The 22,035-nt window shown below is 49.8% G+C and overlaps 2 protein-coding genes across 2 annotated transcripts; both read left to right on the top strand.

The window, feature by feature from the left end:
* Nucleotides 1-84: 84 nt before the first annotated feature.
* On the top strand, nucleotides 85-1,331 carry BORCS6 (BLOC-1 related complex subunit 6). Its single transcript, XM_074998287.1, has one exon. It carries the CDS (start codon nucleotides 155-157, stop codon nucleotides 872-874), a length of 720 nt encoding a protein of 239 aa, XP_074854388.1. The 5' UTR covers nucleotides 85-154; the 3' UTR covers nucleotides 875-1,331.
* Nucleotides 1,332-2,438: 1,107 nt separating this feature from the next.
* ITPA (inosine triphosphatase) lies at nucleotides 2,439-11,309 on the top strand. Its single transcript, XM_074998292.1, has 8 exons — nucleotides 2,439-2,572; nucleotides 3,048-3,105; nucleotides 3,208-3,272; nucleotides 4,468-4,541; nucleotides 6,021-6,052; nucleotides 8,334-8,449; nucleotides 9,753-9,829; nucleotides 10,931-11,309. The coding sequence occupies exons 1-8, from the start codon at nucleotides 2,510-2,512 to the stop codon at nucleotides 11,052-11,054; spliced, it is 609 nt and encodes a 202-aa protein (XP_074854393.1). The 5' UTR covers nucleotides 2,439-2,509; the 3' UTR covers nucleotides 11,055-11,309.
* Nucleotides 11,310-22,035: the final 10,726 nt, after the last annotated feature.

Raw genomic sequence — 22,035 nt, 5'->3', positions numbered from 1 at the left:
TCAGGGACCCGCCCTTCTCCCAGCTCCTCCTTCTGGGAAAGAAGCGCCGGGGCGGAGCAAGCCGGGCTCTGCCTTTCTCCCCAAGCGGCTCCTCCTCCGCTCTTGCCGTCCCCCTCCCTCCCGGCCTGTGCTCTGGGACACCCCGCCCCGGAGCATGGAGCGCGGGGCCAACCTGCCGCAGCACATCATGGCCCAGGTTCGCGTCCAGCCCCCGGCGGCCGCTGCCAGCCCGGAGGATCCGTCCAGGGAAGGCTCGCGGAGGCCGCAGCAGGCGGCAGCAGCCGGGGACAGGATGAGCGGAGGGCGGCTGCTGGACAGCCGCAGCTTGGACGGGATCAGCCAGGCGTATGGGGCCAGCCGGGCGCAGGAAGGGCGCCGGGCCACCATCTCCAGCGCCCTGGAGCTGGAAGGGACGGTCAGCCACGACGGAGACCTCACCCACTTTGTAGCCAACAACCTGCAGCTGAAAATCAAGCTGAGCTCCAGGGGCAGCTTGGAGGAGCCAGAGCCCTCGGGCCAACCCTTCCCCGGGCTGGCGCGGAGCAAAGTGGCCGACATCCCCCCCATCGACCCCCAGGTGCTGCAGCAGCTGGAGCGGCTGACCCAAGAGGTGGCCTACAAAGTGGACCAGATGATCAGAAGCTTGAACCGCACCATCCAGAACATGACGGCCCTGAGCGTGGGCTACATCCAGACCTACCGCGACGCCGTGGACAGCTTGGGCGAGTCCGTAGACATGAGCATCAAAGGGATGTACACCCTTATGGCCCGCTGCGAGGAGCTGGACCGCTCCATGCAGCCGGTACACGCCCTGGCCAAACAGATCCGGGAGATCAAAAGGACCCTGGAGATATTCGAGTCGCTGTGCAAGTAGCGCCGGCGGAAAGTATTTCTCTGCTGGTTTGTTAATGGGAGGGGAGAGGGGAAGGACTCGCTATGCGGGGAAAAAGGGAAAACTGCCCATGGTTGTGTATTGTCTGTCCCTGTGCTGCCATAAGCCGGTTACACTAAAAGCAGACACTGCTTTGCAGAGAGGTGCCTGCAAAGGGGCCGATTTCCCCCTTGAACTACTACTTGAAAACGTCCCACCCTCTCTGTTCCTAAGAGAGGATGATGCATGCAGGGGAATTCAAAGGACCCTAAGGGAATTGTGCATGTAAGTGCAGTAGGAGTTGAACCCCAACCTCAGTGGGGGACAGAATCCCAGGTGTGAAGAATAGTTAGTCTGACAAGGAATAGTGAAAGGGATTCTCATCTGTGTATTTCATCTTTCTCTGTATAGTAAAAATATTTATACTTAATAAAGCTACTCAGTCATTTACCAGACAACCTAAAATGTGTCCACAAGAAAGAACTGCTGTTGAGCCTTACTGGTGTTATTTTCAATACAGCTCTGGCTAGTTCTAACTCTGTTGCCTTTGAAGGGGAGATTTACTTTTGATTCCAGTGCGTGAAGAACAAGACCAGTGCCCGGCACTTTGAAATTCTCGGTTTCTGAGTGTTCAGCATCTGAAGAGTCTGCCCAACCCGTTAATATCCAGTGAGCTGATTCAGGATAATCCCCCCAAACCTCTGCTGGCTCTGCCATTCATATTTAATAGCTTAACCTGTGACCTACACTAAATCTGGAGGAGATGACAGTGGTGTAAATAATCTCTCCGGCTCTTGTACCCTTGGGCTGGTTAGTTTTTTGAGAACAGCAGGGATTTAATCTCTGGCAAATTGTGCGGTAGGGAAGTGGTCGTTCAGCAGCACATCTGGGGCATGGAACGAAGGAACGGCGCAGCTCCCAGGCCCGGAGAGGGGCGGGCCGTGTTGTAAGGGGAACGTAATAAAGGCCGGCTCTGCCTGTTCGCAGCTGTTTCCTCTCCTGGGCAGACCCGGCCCGGGAGGGCCCCACAACCAACTGGGGGGCTGCTAAAGCCCAGGGGAGGAGGGTTCGCCCCGGCTCAGCCCACGCGGGCCCCAGTTCGTCACAGCAGCCCGGGGGTGGGTTTGCGCGGCTGGACCCAGCAGACCACCTCCTTCCCCGGCGGCGGGAGCCCGCGAACTGGAGCAGGGCAGCCGGGCGGGGAAAGCCCTTAGCGACCCCCACCCCTGAGGCCGGGAGAGGGGCTCTCCCTGCGGGCAGGGCTGGAGAAGCAGCATCACCCTATTCCGGCGGATGGTCGGTAACCGAGCGACCCTCTCCCGCACTTCCGGCTCCAGGGTGTTAGCAGAAAGGCACTTCCGGTCTCCTGGAGACGCAGACAAGCACTTCCGATCCGGTCGAACACGTTGCGGCTGAGATGAGCAGAATTGTCCTGTGGCGGAACACACCCGGCTGCACGTCAGCGGAAATGCGTCACAGGACTCCTGTCAGTCCCCGCGAGGCGGGAAGTTCGGTTCGCTCTCGGCCTGCAGCGCTCCTCTCTCATTCGCCGGTTCCAGTGGGCGGGGCGCGTTGTTGTGGCTGCCGGCCAGTGAGGCTGTGATTGGCAGGCTAGCGCGCAGGCGCTGTGACTGTGCGATGGCCGGCACGGCTGGAAGAAACGTGGTGTTCGTGACCAGCAATGCGAAGAAGCTGGAAGAGGTGGGCTAGGGTGGGAAGAGCTGCGCGGTTTGAACATGGGGGCCACTGTACCGGAAGGAAGTTCGGGGTCCGCTAAGCCCCACCCCCCGCGTGCGCAACGGGCCACGCCTTTTCCCGTGGCTGCTTGTCGGGTCAGGTGATGCCGTCGCTAGGTTCCAGAGTTAACAGCCTAGCGCTCAACTTGTTTCTGGGTGGGCTCCGGCTGTGAAGGGAGCTGTTCCGACCCCACTGGGCATGAGCCTAAGTGGGTGTCCTGGAGAGATATCCCTTGTCTCTCCTGTCAGCCAAATACTCTCCCATCCAGTGGTCCCCCCTGCTGTTGCCTTCCTGGCTGTAGTTCTTGGCTCCTAGGCTGGTGGAGAGAGCCCCTGTGGCAGGAGCGGGAAGACGTTGGGCCCAGTATCACTTATGCTGGGCCAGGTAGTGTCCCCAGCCTGTAGAACTGGCTGAACATACGCTGTCTTGTTCCCAACAGGTCCTTCAAATCCTGGGGGATGCGTTTCCATACAAACTGGTTGCCAAAAAAATTGACTGTAAGTCTATGACTCTGTTTCTCGCTCAGTAACAGTAACATGTTAGCAGCTATTGGTCATTCCCCCTTTTGCCCCTGCTAATAATCCCACTTGTCATTGCAGTGCCAGAATACCAAGGGGAACCCGATGAGATCTCCACTCAGAAATGCCGGGAAGCAGCGAACCAGGTCACTTCCTTTTCCGCTTTCCCCACTTCCTCCGGTGTCAGTCAAAAACAAAGTTTAGGCCAAATGACCCACCTCTTACCCACCACATGACAATATACGCATTTGGCTCAGAGTTGGATCTGGGGAATTAATTAGCCATGGACTGGTGTCAACAAAAAGGATTTGACTATAGCTACAGAGAAATGACAATAGGGACCTTTATGAGGAAAAAGTCAACGATGGGGTCTTCCCCAGCAAAGACCCATCCTTGACCTGATCTCACTGATCTCTAATGCCGAGAATGATGTCGGTCAGCTTATTTGCTTTGGCAGAACGCTCCGGTAGCTGCTTCTGTCTTAGGTTATTAGTCGTCTTGTTTGCTAGTTTGGTAGAATAGAGACATGGTGAAATATGTAGAGTGTCTGTCTGCAGGGTTCTGGCCTTGCACATCCATAGAACAGAGGCTGGTTCTGTTACCAGGTACCTATTGTGAGCAGAAGCAGTGGAAACTCCCTAAAAGTGTGGGCCCTGAACTGTGGCCTTGCCCCCTGTGCTGTCCATTCCCTCTGATGTCCCACACCCAGATCACTTCTTCCTCCTAAGTCCCTGCTGTCCCACTCACCCTGCCCCATCCCCCTGTTGTTAACCATACACATGATAAAAATCAGTGACCATGGCTCTCTGAACCCCCTGCTCTGCAGTCCCATTTGCGGGTGTGGGGACCGCTCCATTGTTTCCATGGTATCATATGGTTGGTAATAAAGTAGTTCTTCACCAGCCTGTGACTTCTGCAGGCTGTTATGCATAGAGCCCAGATGCAGATTTTTTTTTCAGAAAGAAGAAGCCAGTTAGGGCTTGGGCGTCAATGAAACTGCCATTGCTGCAGATGCTGCAAGAATCCCTTCCCCCTTTTAGGGTGTTCCAGCACTGTTCTGTATATGAATGTTTTAGATTAGCTGTCCTCAGACTTCCCCAGGAGAGCTTACTATCACTGCCTTGGGAGTGGCACTTCTAGCTGCAGGTGCAGAGCACAGGTTCTGTTGTGTGCTCTCATGTATATAGCCTCGGATTTAAGGAGCATTAATGGGTGCTGCTGTGTTTTTGGGAAGCCTCTAACATCCCATGGAAACGCAATGGATTGTAACCAAAAAGGCAGTAGAGAAGATTTCTTCCCCTTCAATCTAATATTTCGGTTTCCTTGACTTCTACTCTGCAGATTCAGGGACCTGTTATAGTAGAAGACACCTGCTTGTGTTTCAATGCCTTGGGGGGCCTCCCAGGGCCATACATGTAAGTAGCAGTGAATATGCATATATTTCCAAACTATGGGGTGATGGGACAGTAGGTGGTTGAGGTGTGCTTCCTTCCCAACCCCAGGAGCAGAACTCTCTTGTGTACTGTTTGCTCTTCTAGTTCTGCAGCTTCACCCTGAAGGGAGGGGATCTGCATTCCCTTTGTCCCTGCTTCATTGTGCATAGGATGGTGGGAGTGGTCCTGATGTTTTCCCAACTATTGCCCACTTTTCCTGCATCCCTGCTAGGACCTCGCCCTGCAAAGCAATCCCTGGAAACTCACTGCAGACATTGCACAGGCATGCTTTGCAGGGTCAGTCCCTTAAACCAAAACTATGCTTTAAAGTGGTTGGACCAAATTTATCCTTTGCGGAACTACACTGAAGTCAGCTGGGGAGGAATTGTGTTCATTCTGCCACTTCAATAGAGACAAAACTACAGAGTTGTGTTAATTCAAATCACTGGATTTATTTTAGTGTATAATGGGACCCTTGAGGTTGCTGTAGGTTCAACTGGTGGTAAGATTTCTAAATGTAATTGTTAAGAACTCCTCCAGCAAAGTCCTGCCCTAGCAGTTGGCCTTGCTTTTAGGTATGCAATTCCTCTGCAATTTGCTCCATTTGTTCAGGTTCCCCATGTAGAAAACATGGAAGGTCGAATGTGATTATTTCCTTCTGCACCTCACATTCTTTATTTCTCACAATAAAACTGCAAATGGTCACTCCCCAGATGGGAGGGAATGGACTTAGTGATTCTGGAAGGAGGAAAAATCTTAAAATGAAGGATTTTATTTTTACCATCTCACTGCTCATTTGTGGGAGTTATTCTTACGATCATTTGGCCTCAGCAATATTTAGCACTTTTATGGTTCTCTGTTGAATACTTAGGAAATATTTAAATAAAGTCACTTAGGGAGGTAGCTACTATTTCCATTTTACAAAGGGGTTTACTGCTGCATGGAGAGGTTAAATGACTTTCCCAAAACTGCACAGCAACTCAATAGAAGAACTAACATCTGGCTCCTCTGCTTTAACCATTAGTCTGTGTGTCTCTCTAAAGTACTGAACATACATGCTAGGTACTAGACGGCAGACTGGCATGCAATCAGAATAGCAAAAGTGTTGGAGTAAACTCTTGGGCTAAAGAGCCAGACTCATTTATTTAAAAAAAAATAGACCCCAATCCTGCAATGAGCTCTATGTAAGTTTAACCTAACCTGGAGAGGAGCCTTACTGGTTTCAGCTGACCCCCAGTGGTCAGTAACTTCCTAGTTGGAAGTCGAAATCTGCATTTCATAAGGTTTGTTAATATACAGCGCAGTGTAAGTCTATTAAACAGTGCAAATTCAACAGGGATTCATAGGGCTAGGGAAACTGCAGGGAGAAATCCAGCATAGAATGTTGCTCTAAACAGATTTCCATTGCTGGGGATGGCAGAAAATAGCCCTGCCACTGACATTTGTTCTCTTATGTTTCAGAAAATGGTTTCTGGAGAAGTTAAAGCCGGAAGGTATTTCCCTTTGAATGCCTGCTCTGTATGCGACTTGCTGTTCAGAATCATACACTCCTGTGCATCCGAGCAACACTGCGACCTGAATCCCTTTTCCCTCTGGGCTTTCACCACTCTGCATTTGACTGGTTCCTGTCCTAATTCTGGGACCGCTCACTTCTCCTCATTCCTCACGGTCTGCACATGTCCCTTCATATTCTGCCCTGCCCCCCCAATCTGCACCTTAATCAGTGGGTAGATTCATCTGCGCCGATCGCTTCAGCAACCGTCTTGTGACAGTGACTCCCAAATCTACCTCTCCTGTGCTCTTCAGATTCATATCTGCATTCCTACCGAAATCATCTCTTCCTGACTGCCCTGCAGTTACCAGCTCAATGTGGCAACACAGGACCACAACCTTATGTCACCCTCGCCTTCTCTTCCTGCCCCAGAACCATGCAGACTATTACTGAATCCTAACACTTCTTTTCCTACCTATGCCAAAGCCATCCATCCCCTGTCTGTGTCTTCCGGATCTCCTGCTTTGTAGTGGTCTTCCTGTCTCCCCTATTGTGTCCCTCTGGTACCACCAAATTCTGCTTGTTCTTCTGAATACAGTACTCATCTTTGTTTGCTTCCCTTTCTGCATCCGCTCTTTCATCCTCACTTTCAAGGCACCTCATAGCTCTGTCCTGACCTGCATCTCATCATTGGTCACCCACAACTCCTGGTGGTCCTTGGTCCACCTTTATTTTCTTCTGCCTTACTCATCCGTGCCCGGTCCTGGAGAGTTCTCCTGGATCCCACAAATCAGCCTCCAAATCCACCTTCCTTTTCTCTGCAGTCTCCAACTCCTGCCCTCCTTTTATACAAGTTTGAAAAACCACACAAAGAACAATGGGAACTAGCATGATGCATATTGGGTCACCCAGGCAACTCAGCCTTCTGGTGGTTTGAGCATTGGCCTGCTAAACGCTGGGTTGTGAGTTCAATCCTCGAGGAGGTCATTTAGGGATTGGGGCAAATAGATGTCCGGGATGGTGCTTGGTCCTGCCAAGAGGGCAGGGGACTGGACTAGATGACCTCCTGAGGTCCCTTACAGTTCTAGGAGGTGTGTATCTCCAATTATGTTACGTTACGTTATGTCCTGGCCCCCGTTTGCACCACTTCCTTGGTATTTCCTTTGCTCTCTAGTCTACTGACTGGTTTCTGGTATAAGCTCTTAAGATGGTGCCTGCTCTGATCTTTACTCTGTGTGCACCTCCGCTGCTTTGCACAGATGGTAACCAGTCACCCTTGGCCACTGGAGTCCATTCCACCAGGGACCTCACAAAGCTAATTGAGGGGCATTCCTACTGCAGATGGTTTGGGAGATGGCCAAAGGAGTGGGAGGGCAGCTGGGTGGGAACAGCAAAGCTCATTGCTTGATTGCAGTGGGACCTTTGATGGGGTTTCCCAGGTAGGCAGTGGATTTGTACATTCCATGTCTCTTTCATTAAGGGGATTTCTTCACCCTTGAGAGCAGGAGGGCAGTTGTCAGCCTTCAGTGTCTGTGAGAACTCTACACAAACTAAGAGGGGTGATGCCCAGAGTTTGGTGAGCTGCGTTGCTCCTGTTATCTAGGGAACTCACTTATGGAAAGTGAATTACTAACTGTACAAAATGTACATGGAACCCCTGCTAATACTTGGTGGGGCTACGGCTCTCCAGAGGCTGGGCCATGGATGAGTCTGCTGCCGCCTCCAAGGAGATGGAGTTGGATGTTTAGTTGAAGCTCCTCTTACTTTTAGATCCAGAGGTCCAGGGTTCTGTCCCTTCAGGTGACTTAGCCAAGAGCCTCCTTACTTAGGTAATCAACTCAGCCCTGCTCTCCACTGCAGGACATAATGTTGTCACAAGCCTGGACAGTGGGAAACTGACCACAAGTTACAGGAGATGTAACCCTTAGTATGAGCTCAGTAGAACGATGCTCCTAGGCAGTTCTGTAGCATCTCATCCAGGTATTGCAAAATACTTTGAGAACATTTATTCACTCCCTTGCAAGGATCCTGTGGAAGAGTCCTGAGTAGAGCCCAGGAATCCTGATCTGTGAAATACCCTTGAAACACACAGTCCCTGCTTATGCCTGGAAATACTCCCTCTCTCTTGTCAGTGTGGATGCAGTCTGTGGGAGGCCTGCCATGGGGGGCACAAAATGTAACTTGCATGGGGGTTCCCCTCCCCTCGTCGCAGGTTGCCTCTTGTGGGTGGTGTCCTTTGTGAATAGAACATGGAGATGACAGCACCTTTCTTCTGTTGCTAGGTCTGTACAAGCTGTTGGCGGGGTTTGATGACAAGTCTGCTTATGCTCTCTGCACCTTTGCATTCAGCACTGGAAACCCAGAGGACCCGGTAAAGCTGTTCAAAGGCCAAACCTGTGTAGGTATTCAGATTTCTGTGCACGAGAAGTCCCTGCAAGTAGAGTAGACTGGCGGGTTGGGGGCTTGTAAGGAGTCCGTTTGCAGCTCTGCTTCCGCTAAGGCAACATTTTAAAGCACGGGTGGCTTGTCTTGGCCCCATGCCTCCCTATTAGCCCTGTACATAAATGGCCAGATTTTTCAGGGTTACTGAGTGCTGGCAACTCCCATAGCATTCAGGGAGAGACGGGGATGCTGAAGATCAGGCTGCTCATGGTGATGCTGAGGCATCAGAGTTTAAAACTGTTAGTTGAAGGTTTTGAATTATCCTCCATGTTCTCTTGTCTCCACTCCTGAGCCAAGTGACTGTTCAGCCCTCCAAGCCTCCTCTAGAAGCAGAGCGTTCCAGCTGCACTATGTCAGTGAGCTGGTAGAAGTGCTCCAAGCCCCTTCTGCTGTTGTGCATATTTAATGCTTTCGTCTGGTGTCCGTCTTTCCAGACCCTACCATTTTGGTTTGAATTTGGGGGGTGCTCTTCTCTGAACTCCCTCAAATACACCAATGTCTTGTTGGTACTGAGAAGCCAGAACTGAACGCAGCGGACCTGTCTTCTCCACTCATTCCTAGTGGTCTCTCCAGCCAGCCTTAAATCCGATTGAGTTGCTCCTCCTGCGCCTATGCCTATTACTTTATCCTTCAGACAGGAGGAGGCTGTGAAGACCAAGCCTTTAACAGGATTCAAAAAAGAACCAGTTAAATTCATGGACGTTAAGTCCATCAATGGCTACTAGCCAGGCAGGATAAGAATGGTGTCCCTAGCCTCTGTCTGTCAGAAGCTGTAAATGGATGTCAGAAGAGGGATCACTTTGGTGATTACCTGTTCCGTTCACTCCCTCTGGGGTGTCAGGCATTGGCCTCTGTCGGCAGGCAGGATATTGGGCTTGATGGACCTTTGGTCTGACCCAGTGAGGCCATCATTTTGTTGTTCTTTTTGGGGGCTGAGGCCTGAAGCCTCAACGCCCTGAGATGTGTGTGTTGAGCAGGTCCACCAGAGGAGGGTGAAGGGCAGTGTACAAGGTTGGTCTGCCTATGGCACAGATGTAAGAAGGTGGAACACAAAACCAAGAGATCCTAGTTGTTTACCTTGGCCCTGTCTTGGAGGATTGCTAACAGTCTTGTAACTTTGGGTGGTTTCCCAAAGCAGATCTCAGTCTGAAATGTAACAGGTGAATTTTTCGGTGTGTAATGACCGGGAATGTAAATGTGGCAGAGCAGCACCAAGGAAAAAAAAAACCCTTCTTTCTTCTTCCTCCCTGAATTGGCAGGGTCGCATTGTTGAACCCAGAGGCCCCCGAGACTTTGGCTGGGATCCTTGCTTCCAGCCTGATGGCTACGACCAGACGTAAGTGCCTCTTTGCCTTTCATTCTGTACTTGAGAAAATCAAGAAAACAAAGGTTCTGTTAATGCATAAAGTGGAACCTCTGCTCGAGGGGTGTTGAGATGGGCTTAAAGCTGAACAGCTCTGACCGTGGGGAGGAGGGGCATGTGAGTCAGCCTGGCCTAGTCTGGGAAGGGAAAGTAGTTCGTATGGACTGTCCTTTGCAGGGAACTACCTGAATGCTCAGAAGGGTTCCCTTTGCAGCTTAAGGACCATCCCACACCCATAGGGCAGGAGGCCAGAAGACCTGTGTGCGCAGTGTGGTTCTAAGGAACCATTTCCCATCTTCCAGCTCCTCTCAGGCTTTGGAGACCTGCAGGGACGGTTCTGCTCCTAGTCAATGGACTATTGGAGGAGTAAACCTGGTTTTTATTTTCTCTCACTCCTCAGAGTTGCATAACTCGAGTAGGGTCCTTAAATGCATGGACAGACATGGCTTTGCATTAGAGCAAATGACTGGGCAAGTCCAGGGCAATGGAGACCCAGGATCTGACCGGGGTTCCTCTGATTTCTTCCATATTTGGAATAAATTTTGTTCTGTGCATCAAGGCATGTGCAGATGTGCACCATCAATAGAAACAGATGCCGTCAGCTCTGGGCACTCTGCTGATCAGCTGGGTGGCACATGAATCTGTACTGGGCAATCTCCCCAGTGCTCAGCTTACAGGGAACACTGGGTCTGGCTCTCCTTCGCTCACCTTAGGACTCTCCTTAGAACTGCACTCAGTTCCTCGTCCTCTGAATAAGATGGTGAAGAGCTCAGTCAGTTAAGCCTGGCAAAGAGCCTGCTTGTTACAAAGGGCTGGTACTAAAGTGAAGTCCAGAGTCAGTAGAGGGACCCTAATCACGTGTACAAAGCACGGCAAAGGAACCACTTCTGTAACCGAGTGTAAGAACGTCACATGGGGCGGATCTAGTCTAGTCTGGCATTGTGATAGCCAGTGACGGGGGTGGGCTCAGCCTCTCAGTGGGCCGTGGGAAATCAGGTGGATGCAGTTACCAATAAACCCTGTTTAGACACTCGGTTGGGATTGCGGCTAGTCCTGTTTTCTCCCACTTCCCAGGTACGCCGAGCTGCCCAAGGCAGTGAAGAACTCTATCTCTCATCGTTACCGAGCACTGAAAGAGCTCTCCAGCTACTTCAGCCGGCAGAACAACCCAGCAGAGGCCACCTCCAGCCCTAGTTAGGTTCTGGTGTCCTGGGTTACATCCACACTGCAGTAAACTCCCCCTGGCAGCTGCGCCTCAGAGCTCTGCTCAATTAACTCAGGCTCACGGGGCTTGGGCTGAGCCCTATGAGCCAAAGTCAGCTGACTCATCTGTGAGTCTTTGATTGCAATGAAGACACACCCTTTGGGACACCGTACTTTTACAGAAAGTTGTGTGTAACGTGTGAGGCCCATTGAAGGTTGTTGGTGTAGAATAAAGCTGCTCACTGTAAAACTGGTGTGATTTTTTTTGTTTTGTTTCCTGATGTTCTGTCTGAAGAGTCTGCAGAAGCCAATGGGCCTTTGCTGATTTGCAGGGGCTGAAGTGCACTGGGTATAGTGTTTGATAGCAGTGGTATCGCACAGCTTGTCCCAGGAGGGTGGCATTGTGTTGCTCAGCCTACCGCTTCTGTTCTGCACTATGCAGTTGCCCTAGCAACAGGATTTTGGTAGGTGATGGGAAGATCAGTCAGTCGATCACTGACACAAGTTCAGTGGGGAAAAAGGACCATAATTTTCCCTTTCTCCCTCTGTTTGTGTGTTGTAGTCCTAGCAGCTAAAATACCTATAGAAAGTACAGGTTTAACCTCTAAAATCTGTGACTGTCTGGTCTGGCGACATCCATGGACTGGCATGCTCTTGGATGCTACTGGACCAGAGAGCCCTGGTAGCCTGGGACAGGGGCCAACTAAGAGCTGCTCCGTATGTGAATATCCACAAAGCTCAGTGACCTAATTAAGCTGACTTCAGTCCCCATGTAGACAGCACTAGATCAATGGAAGAATTTTTCCATCAACTGAGCAGCCACCTCTTGGGGAGGTGAATTATCTGTGCCAGTACTTTTCAACCTTTTCTCCTTTGTGGACCCCTACAAAGTTCCAAAGAAAGGTGCAGTCCCCCGTGGAGATCCGTTGTCTGCAGAAGTAGTTGAATTTTGTTGTCTCAGTTTTCTGATGGTGACTTAGATTTTGAAAACTAACCGAACAGAAGTCAGCTATAAACATTATCTGTTTGGCATGTGATGCAGAATGCTAAACTGTGCACCTCTGTGATAAGCAACAAGAAGTCCTGTGGCACCTTGTAGACTAACAGATGTTTTTGTGTCATTCATCTGATGAAGCGGCTCTGTGCAGGTGAAAGCTTATGCTCCAAAATATGTTAGTCCGTAAGGTGCCATGGGACTTCTTGTTTTTGAAGATACAGACTAACCTGAGTCTGTTCTGGTCTGGCTATGGTCTGAAGAAGTGGGTCTGTCCCACGAAAGCTCACCTAATAAACTATTTTGCTAGTCTTTACAGTGCTACTTGACTGCTTTTTGTTCTGGCTACCTCTGTGATACTCTGATAAAGACAATTCCAGATTTTGACCTGTTGATGGGAGTATTGAGCTCTCACCCACTAATCTGGGAAAATTTACCATTACCCAATGTGGCTCTAAGAGGCAGTATTTTCTTCCTCACAAGCTGTGCCTGTGTATCTAACAAAGCACTTTTAAAGTGCAAGGGAACCAAGCATTAGTTTGAGAAAACGCCATGAATATATTCAAAAGCTTGTCACCTTTGGCAAAAACCCAGTCCCAGAGCAGCTGCCTGGTGTCATTTGTCTGTTTCCCACCTTGCAATGGGAATGTTGGTTGAATGGGGTCCTTTATCACATCACTTCTCTCTCCCTGAGCTACACCCCTCTCACCATTAGCTGGCCACAGTTCAGATGTGTGTGTGCAACGTGGAATACAAACTGTACAGTGCTCACTTTATATGAGTTTTTATTACAAATATTTGCACTAAAAATGAACAGTATTTTTCAGTTCACCTCATACAGATGCTATAGTGCAGTTTCATTATGTGTATGTAACTTGTGTGGCAGGCTGAAGGCAGTGGGCTGCAGGAGCCTAATGGAGGCCAATATGCAGGGAGCTGGGTGAGTCGGTTCTTATTTCCTCCTTAGAAGGCACCTGAGACTCATTAAGAGCTGGCTTGTAGCAACAGGCTAATGAGGTACCTGTGGCCAGTTAAGGCCAGGAGGTTCACCTTAAAAGGGGTACCCCAGGTAATGGGTGGGAGAGGGGAATAGAAGAAGTGTGGAGCAAACAGAGGTTTGGAGTCAGGGAAAAGCCCAACCAGGCACCTGAGTGAAGGTGAGAAGGACAGTGGGTAGAGAAGTGGTCCATGGAAAGGCTACTGCAATTGGGGCAAAGGAGAAACCCCATCAGCTGCTTTTCTTCATGGGCCCTGGGCCATATCGCAGAGTAGTGGGTGGGCCTGGGTTCCCACCACCCCTCCCCATGCCTTATGGGAGCTGCCCTGGCAGAAATAAGAGGGAGCAAGAACTGCTGGAGTGGGTTTTCTCCAGCCTAAAGATTTGTCTGTGATTTGAATGGCTGGGTAAGCAGAGTCTCTTGCCTTTGGCAAGACAAGTGGCAGTATGAGGGTCACCATGAGCCTCTGAGACATGCTAAAAGGCCACCAGGAAGTGTGGGACCCAAAGTGAGTGGCTGGTGCTCCACCATGCTTACAAATGTAGACTTTTGTTACATAGCTGCACTCCAAAAGTCTACAGGGGAGTGTTTCTCAACCTCTTTAATAAAAGTACCCCCAGCCTTCTCTCAGGTACCCCAGGGATGGGCATACCGCTGGTTGAGAAACATGGTCCTAATGGAATAAGTGCCATTTGACCTTTCCAGATTATTGAACCCTTTGCAGGAGTCAGAGTTGTTTTGCATACTGCCAAGTTACGCCTCATTTAAAAACTACTTACTTGCAAAAATACCACAGAGGACCACAACTGAACACTTGTTGACTTTCTACCATCTTATCAAATAAATTAATTGGAATAGAAATGTATTTATATTTCAGCACAAGGCATAGGAAGCAGTAGAAACAAGTCATTGTCTGAATGAACTTTTAGATTGTACTGACTTTTTACTAGTATTTTTATGTAGCCTGTTGTAAAACTAGGTAAATAGCTACATGAGTTGTATCTTTGGAAGACCCCTGTGTCCTCCTGGGTGAGAAACACTGCTTTAGAGCTTAGGGGTTTGCTCAGCCCTACTTATTCAGCCAAAAGCTATGAACAGCAAGTTTGTTTATCTTCTGGGGAAATGCTGCTGCCTGCTTCCTATTTACAAGGTCAAATTCACGTGATGGTTTGTAGTTGGTGTTGCAAGGTATTTCCATTCCAAACATTTCTGCTAAATATTCATGTGCCCCTTCATGCTTAGGCCACTATTCCAGAGGACATACTCTCAGTATGGACAGAAGTCAATAATGGTGTCACCTGGGGTCTGTGGTGGGACTAGTCCTGTTGAGGGTACAGTAGAACCCTGAGATACACACACTCAGGTTGCACAAATCTCTGGTTAAAGCAGCTCTGAGGGGTGGGAAGCTGGTGCCTGCCTCTGGGCTGCCTGCCACTCAGGGGAGCCCTGAAACTGACCAGTGCAGTGCTGCTGCAGTTTCTCCATTCCTGTCAGTGGCGACAGCTGATACCCTGACTCTCTGCTGCTGCGACTGACAGGAGCTGTTCCACAGCTTTTGTTAGGGGCACAGCCTGGCTCTTGGCTGCCACCAGTGCCAGGAACGGTGAAGCTGGCAGCAGCGCAGTTGTACTGGTCAGTTTCACAGCTCCCCTGAGTTCTGCGAAATTTGACTTATGCAAGAATGCAACCTCTCTGTAAATTGGAGGCCTACTGTATTCATACATAATCTGGAGAAAGGGGTAAACAGTGAGGTGGCAAAATCTGCAGATGATACAAAACTAAAGATAGTTAAGTCCCCAGCTACAAAGAGCTCCAAAATGATCTCTCACAACTGGGTGATTGGCAAACAAAAGAGCAGATGAAATTTAATATTGGTATATGCAAAATAATACCCATTGGAAAACATAATCCCAATTATATCAAATGATGGGCTCTAAATTTGTTACCACTCAAGAAAGAGATCTGAATCATTATGGATATTTGTCTGAAAATACCCACTTAATATAGAGCAGTAATCAAAAAAGTGAATAGAAGGATTAAGAAATGGATAGATAATGAAACAGAACATATACCACCTCTGTAGAAATGGTATGCCTATCATTTGAATACTTGTGCACATCTGGTTACCTCAGCTGAGAAGAGGTCTGTTAGCATAGGAAAAGGTTCAGAAAGGGCAACAAAATTATTAGAGGTGTGGAATGGTTCCATATGAGGAGAGATTACTAAACCGGGGACTTTTGAACTTGGAAAACAGACCACTACAGGGGATGTGACAGAGGTATATACAATCATAACCTGTATAGAAAAAATAAATAAGGAAGTGTTACCTTGTTTCATGAGAGAAGCCCTTGGGATCGCCAAATGAAATTAACAAGCAAAATGTTTAAAACAAATGGGAGTATTTTTTCATACACTGCACAGTCTGCCTCTTGGGATGAGGAATAACTTTGTCAACAATTTCTTTCAATGAAAAAAGACACATGAATGTCCCTCTGTGGACAGATGGGGCTTCTGATTCCCTGGGCTGCCCTGTTTGCTGAGCTTCAGGTTGGCTATTCTATCGAGAGAGCGAACGGGCAGTTTGGCCATTCTCGGTCGACAGAGCGGGTGCACTTTCGATCCGCTTTTACGTGCGGAGTTTGGGCTGTGGACAGAAGATCTCTTCCACTTCTCTGCTAAAGTCTCCTCTGCTCTAACTGCCTCACCCCCGCCCCACCCACGAGCGCGGCTGGTCCTAAAACTCCTCCAGTCCGTGGGGAGGGAGCGCGAGGCTGGTGATCTGGGTACAGGTGCAGCCCCCTCCTGCTTTCCTCTAACTAATCCAGGCGGGTTCATCTGCCCTTAGTCACCACCTCAGCCAGTTGATTGTAACCCCCTTAATTAAGTGCGGTGAGGCGCGTGCTGGGATTCGGCTGCAGGTCCCGCCGCCTCCCTCCCGCTCAGAGCCTTTGCAGCCCCTCACAGCTGTGATCGCTCGCGCAGGGCGAACCTAGGGAGTCATAGGTCAGAGGGGGCAGACCCGAAAACAAAGTCCCCCCGCAGGTTCCCCACTCTGGAACATCCCCTGCTACGCCCCGTCTCTCCCCCTGTCAGAGACACTGGCCCGCGCGGCTGGGGAGGGGGGGGGGCGGAGCACTGCTATTGGTTAGACGGCTTGTCACTCTCATACCCGCTCTGCTGCTGATTGGTGGGAGCGGTGAGCGAGGCGAGAGGCGAGCGGAGGCGGGAGCCTCCCCCGGGGACCTGGCAGCGGTGCCCAAGGTAGGGGCTGGGGCCGGGTGCAGCCAGTGCTGTAAACTCGGGCGCAGTTCTAGTTCCCTCCCGCGCTGTCAGTGGGGCGGCGCTACCGCTGCCGAGGAGCAGGGGGCGCTGTGGCGGTTGCGCGGGAGGCGGGGAAAATTCGCGCCGTGGCCGTTAGAGGGCGCGAGCCCGTGACAGAGAAGGAGCGCGGGGCGGGCGGGCGGGCGGGCGGCCGTGAAGGAGACGCGGGGGTGGTGGGCGCGCGACCGTTACGAGAAGGGGGCGGGGGGGCGCGCGGCCGTTACAGATGGGGGAGGGGAGAGGTGCGCGCTGAACGCCGCGGCTAGTGGGGGCGGGGTTGCTCCCCGCTCCCCGCTCCCCTCAGCCGGTTTAACGTTACGAGCGGCGGCCAGGCTTACGCTGCCCTCGGCCCCGGCCCTGGCTGAGCGACCGTAGGCAGCAGCGGCGCTGCCCGCCCCGGGCGGCCCCCGCTCAAGGGTGGGGGCTGGGCAGTCTGTGCGGGGGGAGGGGCACGGGGGCACACAGCTGGGGCTGGCGTTGGGAGCCAGGGTGCGCCCGGCCATCTGTAGGGGCGGGGGAGGGTGTGGCAGGCAGAGGGGCTTCCCCCTTCTCAGGGTGGTGCGGCTCAGCACCCTCTTCCCAGGGCCATATGAAAAGCCCCCGCCTAGGCCAGGTGGGCTGCCCCCATCTCGATCCAGTGAGCGATTGCACTGTGCTTCATTGTTCATCTGTCGCACGCGCAGATGCTGAACTGTTTGTACTTCAGAGAGGTGGCCCTGTTAGTCTGCGTCTTCAAATACAACAGGAAGTCTTGTGGCGCCTTATAGACTAACAGATATTTTGGAGCATAAGCTTTCGTGGGCTTTCTTTGCCCACAAAAGCTTATGCTCCAAAATATCTGTTAGTCTATAAGGTGCCACAAGACTTCTTGTTGTATTTGTTTATACTTCTAGTCGCATAGTCTAATTTTGTTGCCTTTGATGTGTGTTTTTTGCAACAAGAAGTCCTGTGACACCTTGTAGACGAACGGATATTTTGGAGCATTAAGCGGAGCTGCAATTCGTGTGCAAATTTGACACCATCAACCAAGGACTGAACAGAGACTGGGAGTGGCTGGCCAGTTACAAAAGCAGCTTCTCTGCTCAGTGGTCACACCTCCAAGCTTCTCCACTCAATGGTCACACTTCCACATTAGCTACTGATAATGGGCCACATCCTCACTGACTGAATTGACCTGATTTCTCCTCTCTTGAGGCTCTCAACTCTGCATTAGCTGCAGATAATGGGCCACATCCTCTGTGACTGAAGAGACCTTGTAAACTCTGGCCTTCCCCTTGACTGAGACTCTCTTTAAACCCTCCTCTGGAACCCCACCATTCATGCATCTGATGAAGCGGGTCTTTGCCCATGAAAGCTTATGCTCCAAAATATCTGTTAGTCTGTAAAGTGCCACAGGACTTCATGTTGTTTTTGAAGATACAAGCTAACTTGGCTATCCCTATGATATTTTTGTTATGGTGACTTTCATTATGCCAAAGGTATTGTTCTTTACTACCCATGTCAAGGAACCCTGGCTCTGCTTTTATGTCTTTGCATTGGTTGGTGGGGACACAGTGATAAAATGATGTGGTGTAGATGCCGTCCTAATGATAGAGTCAACTTCAGCTGTGTACTTATATAGCTGGAGTTGATGGAAGAAACTCTCCTACCAATTTCTCTGGGACAAAGTAACAGGCTGATGTGAGAGCAATCTGCAGGCAATTTGGCAGGTCTTAACTAGAACCACTAAATTGATCACCAGTTGGTCAATCTCAGACTTTTATGTGGGACCCCACTTTTCATTCTTGCAATTAGCAGGAGCGCTCCCAACCTGTCGAATGTGATCTAAACTGATGGAAATTTCGGTAATGTTAATATAAAAAAGATCTTTTGGCATGTGTAAGAAAATAACTATGTAGAATGCAAAAATGTTGTTAATCGGTGTTGATTTCAGATATGTAATTCTAGCTACGGCCTTTGCGTAGCTAGAATCAACATATCAGAAATTAATTTACCTGACTGTCCTAACTAAGGTGGGTTGACAGGAGCATTTCTCCTGTTGACCTCCCTTACTCCACACAATAGCATGGAGTACAGGGGTCAACTGCCAGCCCGAGAGATTAATTTTGTGCATCTTTCCAGATGTACAAAATCAAACTCCGGAAGATCGACCATGACCGGGTCAATCTTCTCAGAAGTATAGACATAGCCTCAGCAGCTATTCATGCTGCGCTCCACCTTATGAAATTTCATGATCCCCAGAGGGGGCCCACTCCCCACTTTGTACACCAGATATGTGGCAGTCCAGGAAAAAGCAAAAGATTTTAAACTCATAACCTCTAGGGCTAATATGGCTTGCCTGTATATTGTTTTTCTGGTGGAGTTTGTATTATGGCTTTGATTATTACAATAAGTTTATAGTAAATTAGTTTAGCTGCAATGCAGGGACCTACAGGCCACATCCTGTATATTGAGCTAAGGCAAAGTTAGCTTATCTAGACCTGGGACCTTTCATCCACATAGCTAAGTTAGCATATATATTCTTAGCGGGGTAGCCGTGTTAGTCTGTAGCTTCAGAAAAACAAGAAGTCCTGTAGCAGCTTAAAGACTAATGAATTTATTTATTAGGAAATGAGTTTTTGTGGGTAAGACCCCTGAAGAAGTGGGACTTATCCTGATAGCTCATTACCTAATAAATAAATTTGTTAGTGTTTAAGGTGCTACAGAAGTATTTACCAAACTTAAAACATTCACATACCCTTTTTGGGACTTCACCTTATTGGCTTACCTCCTCTCCCAATGCCATCCCAGTGCTTATCTCCTGATGTTTAGTAAGTTATTTTCTGTTGTGTACCCCTTGAAATCCTTTTGCGAACCACCAGGGGTACATGTACAACTCTCTGGAAAACACTGTGCTACAGGACTGTTAACATATATATGTTTGGGACCTTTCACTCTAGGCAGACAGTAATGACAATAAATAGTTCCTGCTGCCCATTGCAGTATGGGGTTCTGTGCTAGCGTGTGATGAGACAAAAATGTGCCATAGGTGGTTTTGGGTGTGTGTTGTCAGCATCCCATAGTGCACTTCTCTCCTCCCCCTCGCTTTGGAAAGCAAAGGCAAAAAGTGTTTTCATGCCCTTTATCTTCATATTCGTGCAGATGCCATTGCAAGGGCTTGGCAACGTGCAGCTTAAAACTGTTTTGGCAAGTATTGTGAACACCTCACACAGTGTGCTGCAGTATGTATAGAGCCTGTGCAGCTGTGAGAGCAATGAAGACTGAGGAGGGCACAGACATAAACCACAAGGGGTACTTCCTCCTGGTGTTGCAGGATCACAAGGGTCATTTCATTAACAGTGTGGGATGGTCAGGAAAGATGCCCGATGCATGCATCTTTAGGAACTCTGGTCTGTTCAGCAAACTGCAGAAAGGGACTTTTTTCTCAGACCAGAAAATCATCACTGGAGACTCAGAGACGTCAATAGTGATTCCGAGTGACCCTGCTTACCCCTTGCTCCCTTGGCTCATGAAGCCGTGCTTAGGCTGCTTGGACCGCAGTGAGGAGCAGTTCAACTACAGGCTGAGCAAGTGCAGAATGGTAGTAGAATGTGTATTTGGCTGTTTAAAAGCCAGATTCAGGAGCCTCCTGACTCAGTTAGACTGCATCGAAGACAACATTCTCCTTGTAGTGGCAGCCTGCTGTGTGCTTCGTTATTTGTGAGATCAAGGGGGAAAATTTCATCACAAGCTGGAGGGCAGAGGCTGATCACCTGGCCAATAATTATGAGCAGCCAAACACCTGGGTAATAAGGAGAACACAGCGAGGGGCAATACTTATCAGGGAGGCTTTGAAAAACAGCTTTATGAATGACCAGAAAACACATCTGTTGCTCTTAAGGATGTCCCAGCTGCATGGCATGTGCTTGCCGTTTACCCCTCCGCCCCGTCCCAATGCAACACATGCTGTTTTTTTGGCTTAATTGTTTTTATTCATGGGACACAAAAGTAGTTCATGGCAGGGGCCTTCGTAAGCAAAGGCATTTTGCTGTCATAGGTGGGGGAATGTCAGAGCTGTGCTCTCAGAAGCATCCCTGGGAGTGGAATGTAAGGCTGCCCTTCAGTTCTCCCCCCATACTCACATTCTTGCTGTGCTGAGGGTGAGGAGGGTTTGTGATTCATCACGGGCCACAGTGGGACTTTGTGCTCCTGTACCAGGGACTGCAGGAGCTCTTTCTGTTTGCTGCCTTATCATCTCCCTCTGGTTTCCAGTTCATGCTCTCTGTGCTATCTCCTTGCTTCTCAAGTCACTCTCTTTTCTTCCCAGTCAGCTCACCTGTTCTCCAGCGTAAATCTCCATGCGTTTAGCTGTGCCCTCTCCACGCAGGTGGCTTCCGTATCCTCTATGAACATATAGTCCCACGTTTGTTTTCTCCTGTGCATCCTTGCCAGTCTAACAGCTGGGGAGGTGGAGGGAAGAGGCAAGTGGGGTCAAAGAGCCCACCTTTGAACACACTGCAACAAAAAATAAGTGAAGGCCAGACATTAAGGGGATACATTTAATGTAGATAAGTTTAACAACACACAAAACGATCTCACAATTGAGTCTCTGTGAAAGACTATAGGGATGTGTTCCCTGCAAGGACAAATTTTGGCTTCTAGGTGTCCTTTGTGTAGCAGGTACTACGCAAAGATCTTAAGGATCTGCTTGACATGGTTCACTTTCAGCCATGTTAAGGCACAGACTGGGGACATGCTTTCAAGCTTGTGCTGCAAAAGCAGTTTCTGCTGCTGTGCACGCTGCAAGCAAACGGTGAGGGGGATGGGTGGGGGTGGAGGCTGGGGGTTGTGGCAGTGGTGGTTGCTGTGTGTGCCTGGCTCTCTGTCACTGTGTGGTCTTCTCCCTGCATCCCCTTGGCTTGGGCAGTGAAAATTTCTCTTCCCCCAGCAGCCCAGGGAAGGCAGGGGCATGGTCGAGCAGCTTCTGTGGCTGTGTACCTTGCTCTCAGTCACCACATCGTCTCTTCGCCCCCCGACCACCTCTGTCTCTTTGCCTGGAACAGTGAATATTTCCCATCCTCCAGCAGCCCGGACGAGTGGTGGGGGTGTTATTTCTTGTGCTGTCAGGTAGTGGCTTAGTGTTCCTTCTCCTGCCTCCTCTAGGTTTCCAAAAGAGATATTAGCCTCCTTTGAGTAACCAACATTGATAAGGAACGTATACTGACTGAAAGTGGGCAAAGGCTGGTTGTCACGCTGCACTGCTCTGTGGTGCCATGACACCACATTACTTACTGGTGGCTTGGGGTGGAAAGGTGTCTACGGAGGAGGTCAGAATAAGGCAGGCCTCCCCAAAAACCTTGTGAGAAGAATTAAAGAGAACCTGTCTGAGAGCTTTATGGAGATGTGCAAGGAGGATTGGTGCTCTGTGCCCAGACACGTTAACAAGTTGTTCCCAGGGTCTGGGCTGTGTAAGTACAGTGGTTACCATACATCACACCCTGTTGCCTTAACCTACTTGTAGCATGATTAAAAAGGAGAACTCACCAGAGGTGCCCTCTTCACTATCAGGGTCTGGCTGCAAAATGCCCTGGGAGGAGGGGATGAGATCTAGTGTTAAAAAAAAGTTCCTGGCTGTTGGTGAGATCAGCTGCTCCATTTGCCTGCTGACCATTGTCACGCTCCTC

Source organism: Carettochelys insculpta, chromosome 6, assembly GCF_033958435.1.
Source record: "Carettochelys insculpta isolate YL-2023 chromosome 6, ASM3395843v1, whole genome shotgun sequence".
Classification (NCBI taxonomy): Eukaryota; Metazoa; Chordata; order Testudines; family Carettochelyidae; genus Carettochelys; species Carettochelys insculpta.
Note: the sequence above shows the minus strand (reverse complement) of the source record. Positions and strands in the feature narration are given on the sequence as shown.

What these genes read in the sequence shown, in the direction of transcription:
- BORCS6 (XM_074998287.1), top strand. Translation starts at nt 155, where the DNA reads ATGGAGCGCGGGGCCAACCTGCCGCAGCACATCATGGCCCAGGTTCGC.
- ITPA (XM_074998292.1), top strand. Translation starts at nt 2,510, where the DNA reads ATGGCCGGCACGGCTGGAAGAAACGTGGTGTTCGTGACCAGCAATGCG. An exon ending in GCCGGGAAGCAGCGAACCAG is followed by an intron (nt 3,273 to 4,467) that starts GTCACTTCCTTT and finishes TCTACTCTGCAG; the next exon opens with ATTCAGGGACCTGTTATAGT. An exon ending in GGAGAAGTTAAAGCCGGAAG is followed by an intron (nt 6,053 to 8,333) that starts GTATTTCCCTTT and finishes TTCTGTTGCTAG; the next exon opens with GTCTGTACAAGCTGTTGGCG.